At 38.1% G+C, this 14,355-nt stretch overlaps 1 protein-coding gene across 1 annotated transcript in view; it reads left to right on the top strand.

The window, feature by feature from the left end:
* hpse2 (heparanase 2) overlaps nt 1–11,404 on the top strand; it is a 42,384-nt gene extending 30,980 nt beyond the window's left edge. The window contains exons 10-12 of the mRNA XM_077614184.1: nt 3,042–3,187; nt 5,411–5,557; nt 7,456–11,404. Of these exons, the coding sequence (XP_077470310.1) occupies nt 3,042–3,187; nt 5,411–5,557; nt 7,456–7,618 (456 nt within the window). The 3' untranslated portion in view covers nt 7,619–11,404. The remainder of the gene's footprint in view (nt 1–3,041; nt 3,188–5,410; nt 5,558–7,455) is intronic.
* Nucleotides 11,405–14,355: the final 2,951 nt, after the last annotated feature.

Here is a 14,355-nt window from a genome sequence, read left to right on the forward strand (position 1 = left end):
TTCAATTTGAAGCTCTAGCACTTCTCTTTCCTCGACCAGTCCCAACCCAGTTTGCGTCTCCTGGATTGCAGCTCATAGTTTTTCCCATGGGAGCTATTAGCTGAGATGAAAGGCATTTAGTGGTGATGAGTGGCTAGACGCGGGCCGAAATGCCATGTAACCTTAGCCCTTTGTCAGTAACTCAGAACAGTGTCACTATGCCCCCTTGATCCCCCATCGCAACTCTTTGCCTCTCTCTGTCCATCACATTGTCCCACTGAGAGAAATGCAACTTGAGATTCAGGCAAATATTGAACTACATTGTGAAATATAGTTTACTATGAATAAATGAATTTCTGTTTTTGCCATGTTTTTGCAATTTAATCATTTTGACCTTGTCAGGACAAATACTGTTTCATTAAGTTTATCTGGCATGTTTATTGAAACCCATTTGTGCAAAACTGTACGATGATAGCTTTTATATTCAAGTTTTGCTCCTTGCAGACCAATTACTTAGTTCAAGTTATTCCTTTAAAGCTGAAAAACATTGGTATGAAGCATTTTGCTTAGTAATAAAAACTTAATTTGAGGAGTAATAAGTAGTGAGAGAGGCACCCAATGATGCAGTGGTTCTTCGGTGGGGCAGTATGGGTTCGATTTCCACTAAGTGGCGGTTTGATTGTGAGCATGAGTGGTTGTCCGTTTCATTGCGCCAACCGATTGGCTGGCAACCAAATAGGGGTGTCCGCCACCTGCTCCCTGCTGAGTTAACCCTAACCCTATCACTAACTCATGGGAATTACCTAAACTTTGCGGTCATAAATAATTAAAATGACCTTTCTTTTATTTCTTCTGCATCTCCATTATTTTTCTTGGACTGGTGGCCGCCTGCTAGGTTCACAATGCTTTTAAAGATGTTGGATTTCAAAAGGTTGTGCTAGGCTACCTGCTGAGAGAATTCACTGCAGGGCCAACCTGTCCCGTCGACCAGAAATTTATGACCTGGCCCTTCCTTTCCCTTTAGGTAAAGGAGGCCCAAACACTTCCTACTTCAAGGAATGACTAAACCATTTTTACTGTGGCGTTTGATAAGTTATCCCACACTTCTCTTTTTCTTTCTTTACAATCTGCTCTTTCATGAGGTCTTCATCCACAGGTGCTTTGTGAAGGCCCAGATATTGTAATCTGAGGTGGGTTTTATAGCTGCCAAAATATTTAGTGTGTAGTGTTAACTAAGAACATTATTTTTTATGGCTTTATACTTTATACGTTCCCAGAGGGGACGTTCAACTTTTGCAGTCTGTTTTTGTTTCATGTTATTCAAACAGCTGTGCGCACACACACACTTCACACAAACGGCCATTGCAGGCAAAGGTGTCGCAAACAAGACTAAACAAGGCTGAAGGGCATCTCCACAGTGCACAAGAAGCAGAGTGGCATCGCTCTAGTCCAGTAACACTTTCTACTAATATGCATATTTTTCTGTGTGCCAGATCTCAAACCAAGGGCAAAACACTCACAATAAAACTGAGCATTCATGTCTGTACTTTCCATTATCCTTTTAAATATTACCCAATGTGACTTCAAACTATCAGTTATCGGAGTCAGCTGGGATAGGCTCCAGAACCCCCCACGACCCTAATGAGAATAAAGCGGTTCGGAAAATGAATGAATTAAAATGAATTGTACAGACACAAGCAATCAAAGTTTGCAGAAACTGCAACATGAGTCTACTATGTCACAAGGCTTAAAAATTCAAATGATTGAAGTAAAATTGGTCCCTAAATTCTAATTGTAACAGAGTTGGGTCTGTAAATTGTAAGCAGCACACGATAAAACACAATAAATGCTTTGGCAGGTCTATCTATTTCCATATTTAGATTCATAGTAAAATTCCAACTGGGAAATCGCATAACACAGCGTGAAGATTCTTCAGAATTTATTATTTAGCAAAATTTGTGTTCAATGCCATTAAACAGCAAGCCAGCGACAGTTGGAATGTCAAGATTTTCACAAATCGTGTTACTTGAACATCGAAGGATATAGAGATGGACAAATACTGATATCATAACCTTATTATTTATCTTTTGCCATTTGCTCATCAAGACATTTCAATTATATACCATAAAACTGTTGACGCACTCGGTTATTGCCATTCTGTGCATCCTTTAGCTTTGCAGCTGGTGTTTAGTCAGTTTCAGGTGAGTAGTTTTACCACCCTGGGGGCATTACATGTCAGAAGTTTACAGCCTGTCTCTTCATTAAATGAATGTTAATGTCATGATGGTAGGTGTCTCTCTGTCATTAAGTCAAACAGGTGCCTTTAAATTCTCATGAATGGTGTACACTATCACAAAAATCACAAATGCTGTAAAACCACATTAAAAAAAAGCTCAGACAAGGCACCAGAGGTTGTGCAGGTTAATGGGTCAGCATTCTATTTAAAAAGCCTTAAGAAATGTTATTGATTGAATTCAAATAAATGAAATAAAAATGTCCACTTAACCATCTTGAGTTTGCTGCTGGCATCAAATGCTGAGAGTAATACTTTACCATGTAGTATTGACAACGTATCTTGTACACCAATACAAACAATTCTATGCCTCTGGCCAATATTATACTGTGTTCTGGTTCTTTCAGTGATTCAGCAGCAAATTAAGTTAAAGTCTGCCTGGAAAAAAATAAACCCCTAAATGTTGCCATATGCAGGATTGCATGGGAACTTCCTGAGGAACACATGTTGTTCAGGGGCTCTTGGAAAGGTGTTAAATCTCTCCATAGAGAGAAAAGCAATAAATGTTTCAAAAAATTCTAATTGAATTGGTGGCAGTCTGTTCAGTACAATCTGACATCATCCACGGGCCAATTAGCGTCAAGTGTCAAACAACGGACGTTCTTTATTTTATGCGGCACATGACTTCCTCTTGGGCTTATGCCGCCAAAACTAATATTTACTACTGGAATCTTTTTGGCGGACCTATAGTAATGAAATTCAATTTTTTGACCCAGTATGGGGAATACATCCTAATGGTAATGTATTTTTAATGTATTTCCCTTTATAGGACTACTGGTTTTCCCTGCTCTTTAAGCGTCTGGTGGGGCCAAAAGTCTTGGCCGTGCGAGTGGCTGGACTTCAAAGGAAGCCCCAAAAAGGACGCGTTATATGGGACAAGCTGCGCATCTACGCCCATTGCACCAGCTACTCCAAGTATGTACTTTGAAATTGACAATCACAAATGCAAAGGGTCACTACTTATGCAGTAATTAGTTGTTTGAGGCCGACACAACAGTACAGGGAATCATTTGGAAATGTTACAGATGATTTTCATGTCTTGGTTCATCTATTCTACATCCCATTAATAAGATGACCCCAGACACACCTATAAAACTTAACGGATGTCACTTATCAGGTGTGTGGATTCTTTCTTTACACCGTCAAAGAGTTGCTGAAATGTGCGCTACGCCGTTATTCTGTCTCGGATTGGCTGGAGGGGTCCATTTGAGGGGTGGGACAATAAGATAGTCTGTGCAGGGAGGAGATGAAGAGTACCACCATGGCATGTTCAAGGTTATCATTTAACCCTGGCCAGGAGCTGTCAGCACCAGGCTAGATTTACGGCCTTACTCCCCACGGGCTCACTTACAGGCTAGAAGAATGTTAAGGGATAACACAGGTAAGATGGTTGAGGTGGTAAACGGACGGCAGTTGTGTAACAAATTTAATGACAAGGTTACGTTACATGTTTGTAGATCGTAGAAATAGTTGCTCACAGCAACCCACCTGTTGTTTGTGCACCATTCATACCCAGTTAGAGCTGCATTCAAATTGTACAGCAGCGGTTACCAACCTTTTCCATGCCACAGAGGGTTTCACTTAGCAGCATAATATACAGGGAGCACCAGAGAAACAAGTACAATCAAATAATGAATGTATAAAGACCATCGCTACCTTTTACACAAAGCTGCTTTGGTGCATATTCAGCTTTTACCATGCAAATAACACGCCAAAACATTTTATTCATTCACCGTTCAACTCTCTCACATTGTACTCTTTCCAATGTTTGACAATCTCATCCAATCACATGTAAAATAAGGCATTTTCATTGCCAAGCACAGTCACAACTCAAAACACTTTTAGATTTAGAGCCTGGGCGGCCCACTATCTGAGACCCGTGATTTCCCTTGCTGTGTACTGTGTATCAGGACGTATGGAACACCGCAAGGTAGTTGCAACAGTCCCTCTTGGATCAAATTGTATTATTTGTATTTGTTTAGTTTTGCGGTTTTACAAAGATTTTGAGTGGATGGTGGTTTGACTGCTCTGTGTTAGACAGCAACCAGCTTTAATACAGACAGGCAGTCAGCGGTTTTGAAAGATTAGATACTTGGCTTTCGCTACCCTTTTAGCCCTTTTAGTGGTTAGCATTCTTTTTCACTTTTCCAGCAAAGCATCAACATCAAACGCCATCAACACATGTTTGTGGAGATCTGAGAACATCTTCATTGATAAGGTCTGAAACGTTATTTTTGTTTCCTCCAAAACCAAGATGTATTACTTTTTTACACACTTCCAAACAGTTTTCTTTCACTTGTATTTAAGGTTTATAAATGATATGGCTTTCCTGGTATTAAAGAATAACAAAATGAATGTAGAATTAGGAATGAAATCTCGAGGTGACACAACCATGTTTATAGAGCAAAAGCGTAGACCATGAATTCCAAAGGCAACATGTGGTACTCACTAGAATTATGTTGTCTTTGAGTTCGTGACGGAGCCGTTATTAGATTTGATCATGTTTGTCTTATCTGTCTGTTAAAGTTATTTATCTTTGGCCGGTCTGCCTATCAGGTTGTGTCCCAAGTGCTTTGATTTTAATACTGTTGTTTGTGTAACCTAAGACATATTGCCAGTGACGTTCACACGCTTCACGGGACCTTTGACTTTCTTTTGCTTTTTCTTGTCAGAGGCCAGTTCAGAAAAATTTCAAGCAAGCAGCAAGCAAATGCCTTTTTTTTTTAAAAAATCAGATTGACGGGCACATTTCTTTTTGTGGGAGATCCTCTTCATATTGAGTTGGATCACATGTTGTCGGCCATCAGCCATGCTTTTCTTAAATGTGGTTAAATGAATTTAAATAATAACGAATAATGACAGTGGGCAGCATAATAGTTCATTTTCACTAATCAAATCATCTTGCCCAAACTTGGATCAAGAACTTGCTTTTTAAATTGTATCACTATCTTTAATAGAAAAGCAATGAAAGACTGACATGTCTTTGGAGCCTTTTGTCTAATTTTAGCACATTTGACAAGGCAAGAGTATACTGTAATTAAGCTGTGCTTGCAGAAGGGAACAAAGATACAGCCTTTTGACCAGAGCAACAGAAAATATACAAATAAAATAAACATGGCATTTTCTTTATTTTGCAAGTCACAACTACATGAGAGGCTCCATCACCATCTATATCATCAACTTACATCGTTCTCGAAAGAAAATCAAGTTGGCCGGCACACTACGGAACAAGACTGTTCATCAATACCTTTTGCAGCCTTATGGCAATGAAGGACTTAAAGCCAAGTTAGTAAACACCCATGCACACACACGCACACACACCTACCAACAAAATGACTGAAACAAATGGTTGATTAGGATTTATGCAAACATTAGAATTTAGTCTATATCAGAATATTCTAATTCTTATTAGAGGCACTTTAGCCTACTATTTTTTGTTGTATATTTTTTACTGGACGACTGAGGAACCAATAAGTGCAATTCAGTGGACCAAGCATATAAAGTTATTAAAAAGTAAATCCTCGAACTTTAAAATTATAAATTGTCATAATAAATAACAACAATTTTGTTCAATTATTTCTTCTATTTTTTTCCCTTTTGCTAAATATTTTGTCAGACAGTCAGATGAGTTATCCAAAATGCTATAAAAGACCAAAAGGTTCAGTATTTCCTTACTGCACTGATTTGTTTTCAGTCTTGTCTTATTGTATTTTCCATCGTTTTAGCAGGCCCTTTTTATCAGTGTGCAAAATATTGTCACCCTCATAAAATAATTACCTAAACCCTAACCCTAATCCATTTTCATCCACCTTCCTAAAATAGTTCATATGGTTTTAATGACTTAACAAATGTCCCCTGTTAAAAATACATTGAATCTAACATTTAATTCAGGGGAAGCATAGAAAAAAAACAATAACAAACAAAGAATGATTTCTAAATAAAAACAATCGCTTTATCATTTAAGAGAGTGAATATTTTAAATGGCTTCTGTTTATACCAATGCTTAAACAGGACTGAACATTGAAGGATATGTTGCAGGAGAATGTCAGTGGCCATCAAAAAAAGAATTCACCCTATTAATTCGCTGCCTTAAAAATTGCCAGTAGTGGAAAAATTCAGTTACCTTGCTGTTTCTCTCGCTGCTCCCAATTTAATGTAGAGATTGTGATTATGACTTCAGTGAATTCATGGGAAATGCAGTAGCACCCCCACGTGGGCAAGTATACCTAGTAAACAAACGAATCATTTTCTCTCCAAACTATTCCACAAAGAGCCACAGTGGGTGCAGCTTATTGTTCCAACTGATTCAGACAGACAGTTTAACCAATGAGGGTTTTTTTCTGAAACCAGCACTGCCTGATGGTAATCAACTAATTACACTTTTAAGACGGTGAAAATGTATATCCTGTTCATTGGTTGAAATGAAAACCTGCACCAACTGCGGCCCATGAGGGCCGGTTTAGACACCCAGTCTCTATACCAGGGGTGCCTAACTTCTGTCCTCGATGGCCTATCCAGTCTGTTCTCCATATATTCCCTCTTCTACCACACTTGAATCAAATGATCCACTCATCAGCAAGCTGTCCAGACGCTTGATCGCGATCCTGATTATTTGATTTGGTGGACGGTGACATAGAAAACTGAATAAGGGGGCCTTCGATGATCGGAGCTGGGCACCCTTGCTCTACACCAGGGGTCGGGAACCTTTTGAAAGAGAGAGCCATATACAATTCTTATTTTCTAATGTTATTGCCAAAGAGCCATTCTCAGAATTTAAAAGTAAAAATATATGAAAATGTGCATTTTTTTTGTCGTTTCACCACTTTTTAATCACAAAAAGTCTCTGATTTCTTTTGACAACATTGTTATGATGTTGGTAATCAATCAGTATTAATGAGATGAGTAATGAAAAACTAAATTATGATTAAAGTGGTGCTAGAGCTAGTCTTAACGCCACAGTGTCGACGTGACGCTCCTATTGGTGCGTTCAGGACTCTGCTCTCTCACTAGTCATTTTCATATTTTACCTCACAGGTTAGTGGAGAGCCATATGCACCCATGGAAAGAGCCACATATGGCTCCCGAGCCGTAGGTTCCCTACCCCTGCTCTACACGGTATAGTTTTGTAAGATATAAAAGCACAATTATGTATTCCTGTTCTTTTCCTTTCCTCCTTCTGTCAGACATGTGCAACTGAACGGCGAGAGGCTGTTAATGCTGGACAATGAGACCTTTCCAGAAATAAAACCAAAGACTCTGCGGGCTGGACGGACAATAGCCATGCCTCCCTTGACCATCGGCTTCTATGTTGTCAAAAACATGAATGCTTACGCCTGCCGAAGATAACACAGACTAACTTTTTTTTTCTTTTTCAAATTCCTGCTTTCAACTCTGAATGTGAGTCCCATTGTGAAGTCTTCAACAACTATGGGTACGTAAGAAGTCGGGACATTGCACAGCCTTTTGGGAACATAACTCTCTTGGGTAGCCTACTGATTAAACTTTGATAGGCAATTTTGAAACAAATTTGCTCAAATTATCCGTGATTATATATGACAGTATTATTCATAATTACCAACAATTATCTAAGACAGTGATAAGTTTGATGCTTTTGTTCCCCTCCCCCAAAAAAGGATTTTACAAGGTAGAAAATGGTCTTAGAAATCAAATCACAAAATCAAACCTGACGGGAAGACGGGGAGACGTGGTAACTTGGCATGAAGTAAACAAAGTTGACGATCGGACAATGACTCACAAACACACAGGGTTTAAAATGACACACAAGGGCAAATTTACCAAATTACGAGAAGCTTGTTCCAAGAGGAAGGGAAGACCAGAGGGACACAAGAGGCAAAAAGCACATACACACACACACCTCCACCCAAAACCCAAACAAGATGTGACACTTAGGCCTTGTTGCCACAGAAATTCATATTTTTCTACTTCACACTGTCCTATGCATCATCCCCCTACACCTGCCACTTTAATGTCTCCCTCATCACATCCATTTATCTTCTGCTAGGTCAGGGGTCGGCAACCTTTAACACCGAAAGAGATCCCATTTCCACAGAAAAGAACACTGGGAGCCGCAAATACTTTTCGGCATCTAAAATGAATTTACAGGAATCCCTCGATTATCGCGACTTCACTCATCACGAATTCACTACTTCGCAAAAAAATATTCTGCTATTAATTAATAAACATAAATATATATATTTTTGTTTTTTAATGTTCATAAAAATGTGAAAATCCACCCTGAAACTCGTAAGTGGAAGCCACTCTTGGTACTAGAACTCAGCAGTGAAGTAAAAAAAAAAATTAAAAAAATTAAAGAGGTGACTTAGAGGAGGAGGGATTACTGTATTTATGAACGCAATTATTAAATAGAAAGAAAAATATTTAAAAAAAAAACAACAACTTCCTTTTCACCCCAGCCGTACATTTATTTGTGTTTATTAATGTTTATTGTTAGACAGTTTTTCTCCACAAATTAGGCATATTGGTAGGCCACTTTCAACAGAGGTAAATGCAAATGAATCTGCCCAGGCATCATTGAATATTCTATTTTTTTTAGATATTTTTCTTTTCTTACATTTCTCCATACTTGGCCTTGCTGCGTTTGAAAGTCGCGACAAATGCACAGCGTATTAGCTGGTATACTGGCTTTCGCGCGTATGACGTTTATTTTGAGCGACGAAAAAAAAAATCTATATATATCTATTCTAATATGTCAAGATTACATTAATCTTCCAATTTAGAACTAAAATATTAAGGAACTACTACAAATAAAATACAGTTCAATTAAATACTTTTGTTACGTCCTTGGCGATGTTGTGTCTTGGAAACGTGGAGTGGACCAAAGTGCAGAAAAGCAGGGAATGGACGAGGGAATGAGTGCTCAAACGAAACTTTAATAACTTAAACTGGAGGCAAAGAAAATAACAAAAGACTTGGCGTCAAATAGTAAACTCAAACCTGACGGAGAAAACACGAGGAGACGTAGAAACAAGGAGGCGTAAATCATACGGTCCGACAAATAACAAAGATTCTGTGAGGTTTAAATAGACAAGACCGGAAATAATTGTCAATGACACGCAGCTGGAAACGAGAGGGAAGGGCAAGCGAGGAGGGATAAACAAGGGGTAAAAAGCGAACATATGCACACACCGAAGCGAAAATGAAAAAACAACCCAATCCTAACCACTTAAGTTTTTTTAGTCATTTATTTTCCCAAGCCACTCAGAGCCGCATGTGGCTCCGGAGCTGCGGGTTGCTGACCCGTGTGCTATGTCGACCTTTAGCTCTCTTCCCTGACAGCACTACCGTAAACATCTTTTTACCAATGTAGTCCCTAACTTGAACATTGAAGTCTCTCTCTGACCTTGTCTCTAATACGTATGTCCCTCTTATTTTCTCATTTCTAATCCTATCCAACCTAGTCACTCCTAAGGAAAACCTCAGCATCTTCATCTCCACCTCCTGTCTTTTCCTCAGAGTTGAGAGTCAATTTCTGTTTTCCTTAATTTTTCTTGTGCCTTACAACAATTGTCCCCAAGACATGTTATGATTCTGACATTTCAAAGGCCACACAACTCAGCGTTTGAAGAGTATCTCAACTTTTGCTTTCGGTATTGTTTGGTTAAAGTCTCACCACATTTAAGTAGTACGTACTTTACATCAATTTCATCTGAAATAATTACTTGCCATCCCCACCAGATGGAACGACAGGGAACCCGCTAATTCTGCAATACGGCGTGAAAATATTTAATATTTTCAGTGGCCTTAATGGCAGTGGACTGATTTGATGTAATGTGCACTTTATTGTCTTTTGTCATTACTAAGAGTTGATGCCAAAAAAAAAAATCAGATACCCATTTGGTCCCTGGAACGACGGTTGTGCATGTAATCAGTCCTGATCCATGTTTCAAAAAAGGTCAGGGATCGCTGCTTTACAAGTTGTGTTTCGAATTTACAGAAATTATATACAGGAAGATGGAATTCATCTTTGACTCGATTAAGGTCCGAGTCCTTTGCCAGGCCATCAAAGTGAAAAACCTTTGTTTTTTGCCTGCCAGCCAAAAGAGTTTTATCCTGTCAATCACAAGAAGGAGAGAAAATTCAGAACAGGCAATACTTGTTGATGTAGAGAAAACTAAATGAGTGCATTACATGTGTGTTTAACTGATGAAGCTACTGATGGTGTGTTACACAATGTTGAGTGGATATTTCATTTTTCCTCTCAAACACTTATGTTTTGTTTTTATTGTGTGTCACTGTTGCTTAGCTGCAGAGGATAGTGGAATTTACATTTAAATTAAAATCAAATGTTCTGGAAAAATCTCCAACCAGCACCATAAAATAGAATGGTCGACTTTGTACATTTATCTGCCTCCTCCTTTGAAACAGAGTTTAGTTTGGATGCAGCAATGAAGAAAACATTCTGAAGTTTCATTTTAAACTGTCTCGACCGTTACTTTAACAATGTATAGTTGTCTTGTGCTGCTACTTTTTATGTATTGTGTACATATTGGCAATCATAGTTTACAATCCTAAATCAATCAAAGTAGAAAAGCGGTTCCAAAAGGTATCAAGCCTTCTTGATGTGGACCCTTGTAAAGTTTTATTGTTATAACCCATGCATGGAACTTTTGTCTTGTGTGCAATGATAATGCTATTTGAATATCTACTGTCTAACTTTGTTTTTTTTTTTATATGTTTTGGGTTTGAGTGAATTGTGGAATGTGCATTAGAGAAAATGTGTTGAACTTTACTCACAGTTACTATGCATTAATTTATATATTATGGCTTTGCTGTCTTTTTATATTGTTGTTCATCTGGTGTGGCAAGGATGCATGCATTAATTAGAGTGCTAATTGGGAACATTTTAAACCAACATTAAACTAACCCTATTAAGACATCAATAAATGTGTTTATATATTAGCAAATATCAGACATTGGTATGTGCATTAGGAATTATGTGTAAACCTGAACAGGCTATGTTAGAGTTTATTGCATTGATGCACTCATGCATGCCCCTGATAATCCAATGTGCCTAATTCATAAAATTAAGTTTGTTCATTCATGTTTCTCCTTATAATCTGGTGTTCTTTATCGTCTGAAAATTGGGGTATTTTGAATATTTCCACAGTTAATCAAAATCAAGTTCATCATTAAAATAAGATTGATAATTTATTCTGTTTTTTTCTTTATTGTAAAGATAGAGAAGTCAATAATTACATGCTTGGTGTAAGGTTTTGAAACTCTCATTCAACTGAATGGTGAGAAGTCTAAAAAAAAAATGCAACCCTTAAGATTAAGAGTGAATGGTACATGTGGTTCATAATGTGAAAGGAACAGGGCCAAAAGTGAAAGACTGAGGATGCAATAATGGGTTGGATTGCAATTTTGATCCTCTTGAGTTGTTCTTCACTTAATTTTTCTTAACCTAGAACAATGTTCCACATATGAGTCCAACATGATCCGCATATGGGCATTTTTGACTTGAAGAAAGATTGAAGTAGTAACATTAAACACCACTCTGAGCTTCTTGTGTTAACTGGTGGTTATGTGGTTGTCACTTGTGCTCAAGCTCTCGAGTATTTACTTGCAGGTGATCTTTTAAGGTTTTTACAAGGTGCATGCTTAATTTTAAAGGCCAAGAGTGTTGACACGATGTGAGATTTAAAGCAAAGCGGTTAACACTGAAACAAGGCGTCTTGTGCAGGGCGTAATGTAGGCTCCCACACTGCCGTAGGCAGTTTTTTTCTTTATGTTTATGAGAAATGTTGGTGTGTTTAGTATACTGAATTGAGCTGCTCTGTCTCGAGAAAATTGTTTGGGATCATGTGTCAAAGTTGGTTTAAAGTGCTGGCAGCCCAAGAATGTTTAAAGCGAGGGTCTCCACGAAGGGCACGTCCCCAAACCTTTTAAAAAGCCATGCTGGAATAACTGTCGCCTTCAATCATATAGCACCAAATTAAACTCAAGTTTACTTAGAGGCACATATGGAACACACTTGTAATGAACACCTGTATTTTCCTTTGTCGATTTAATGGGCTTTCTGAAAATGGCCTCATTGCTTCTCATTGGCTTGCCTTCACTTAATAAGACCGGTTTGTTTTATTTATTGACAAGGATTTTTTGCAACTTACTACTGATTAGAAACACCACACTTGTTTCATGTACATCAATGTTTTTAACCTTTGTTTAACATTTTAATTAAGTATGAATAAACACCATCACACATGAGTAATATGAATTTTAATTTATTTAACAGCGTAAAGGGAAATTGAGATAAAGCCAAATTGGCTAAAAAATAAGAGTGACGGTTGAATCCCCTCTTATGCCATTTCCTGAAAAAGCATTAAAGATAATCAGGAAAAGGCAGAAATGTACAGTTCTGTAAATGCAGACTAATAATGGATTATTTTCTCAGAATACAAAGAATACAAAGTTAATTGCTATTCCAACAGCCTTGGGCAAGACACTGAACCCTAATTTGCCCCCCAGTGGGTTGGCAGCAGCACCATTCGTGTATATAAATATATACGTTCAAATGGGTGAATGTGAGCTAATGTGAAGTGCTTTGGGCACCGTAAAAACATAAAGCGCTATAGATTTACTGTTCTCTTCATTTTACGATAATGGGTTGATTTTAGGGATAAATAAAAGTGTGTTTTCTTAAAAAAAACACAAAACATTTAATTTACACAATTGGTACAATAATATTAACGTTATTAACTGTACATCACACATGATTATTGATTCCCTTGTACTTAATAATATATTTTTATTCCACATATTACTGATTTCTTCTGGATTATGTATATATTTTTAAAGAAAACTATAATTATAAAAAAATCATCCCTTGCCAGTCGAGGTTATGTATGAATGTGTTGACGTTTACATCTTTGCATGGGAAAACCCTGTGTTATACGTTATTTTTATTTATTTATTTAATTACATTCCAACCACTAAAGATGTGGGTTTGGTGATCATATTTACTATTCATGTTCTATCTGATTTTCCTTGGCTACACAAATCTGTATCGTATCAAAATTTTCTGTGCGGAATGTATGCTTGGCTTCTTGAGCGAAGCATAAAACTAAACATTTATGTTTCATTAACCTTGCTGGGCTTAAGAGGGTCCCTGAGTGCACCAAGTTCCACGTTTGGGCCAACATCTAATCTGCTCCCGTCCGTGTTCTGGGAAGCCAGGCTCTTGTTTTCTCTGACTCCTGTATATACTGAGTAAACATGCTGAAATCCTCCAAGCTGGTTCTGGGGGCGAGGGGACCTTGCTTGTCTTTTGGCTGATCAGATTGTATAAACAGTTAAGGCAGGGACCGCCCTGGACAACAACTTTCTCCGTACCGCAAAGGCGCTGTCACGCAACTGAAATTATTATTCCTACAAATTTATTACGTCTTGTAAAAATGTAGCTCTGCAGTTTTGGGGTCACCAAAGCGGCTCCTCTTATTCTCTTTAATCCTACAACAACAATGTTAAAATTAGTCCTTTATATTTTACTCAATATAATTTCCCTGAGGTGTTTAGCGTGTCGGCCCCACAGTCCTGTGTCGTGGGTTCGATCCGAGGTCGGTATTCACTGTGTTGAGTTTGCATGTTCTCTCTGAGCTTGCGTGGGTTTTCTCCAGGTACTCCAGTTTCCTCCTACATCCCAAAAACACATAGGGTAGGCTTGTTGAACACTCTAGATTGCCCCTAGGGTACACAGTCGATTGGTCGCTGGTCTTTTGGTCGCCCGGAAGGTAAGTGATAATTACCATTTAAATCGTTGCTCAAATTCCCTAAATACAAACTGTGAATTACTATTTAGTCATACTTAATGCCATAGTAATTATTAGGCCAAAGAAAAGCTCCAAATTTCCCGGACTTTTATTGTTTTTTGTTGGAGAACTTGTTAAGACCCTGACTGATGTAGCTTCTTAAAGGGACAACGCATGTACATACAAACTCTTATACACTCACACGTCGGCTCAGTGAAACTGCTCATGGCCATTGTTGGCTTTTATTGATGCGTATACCGTGTTGTTTTACTTTGTTTTGTCGCCGGTCTTTTG

The sequence above is a fragment of the Stigmatopora argus genome, chromosome 11, assembly GCF_051989625.1.
Source record: "Stigmatopora argus isolate UIUO_Sarg chromosome 11, RoL_Sarg_1.0, whole genome shotgun sequence".
In the NCBI taxonomy this organism is placed as follows: domain Eukaryota; kingdom Metazoa; phylum Chordata; class Actinopteri; order Syngnathiformes; family Syngnathidae; genus Stigmatopora; species Stigmatopora argus.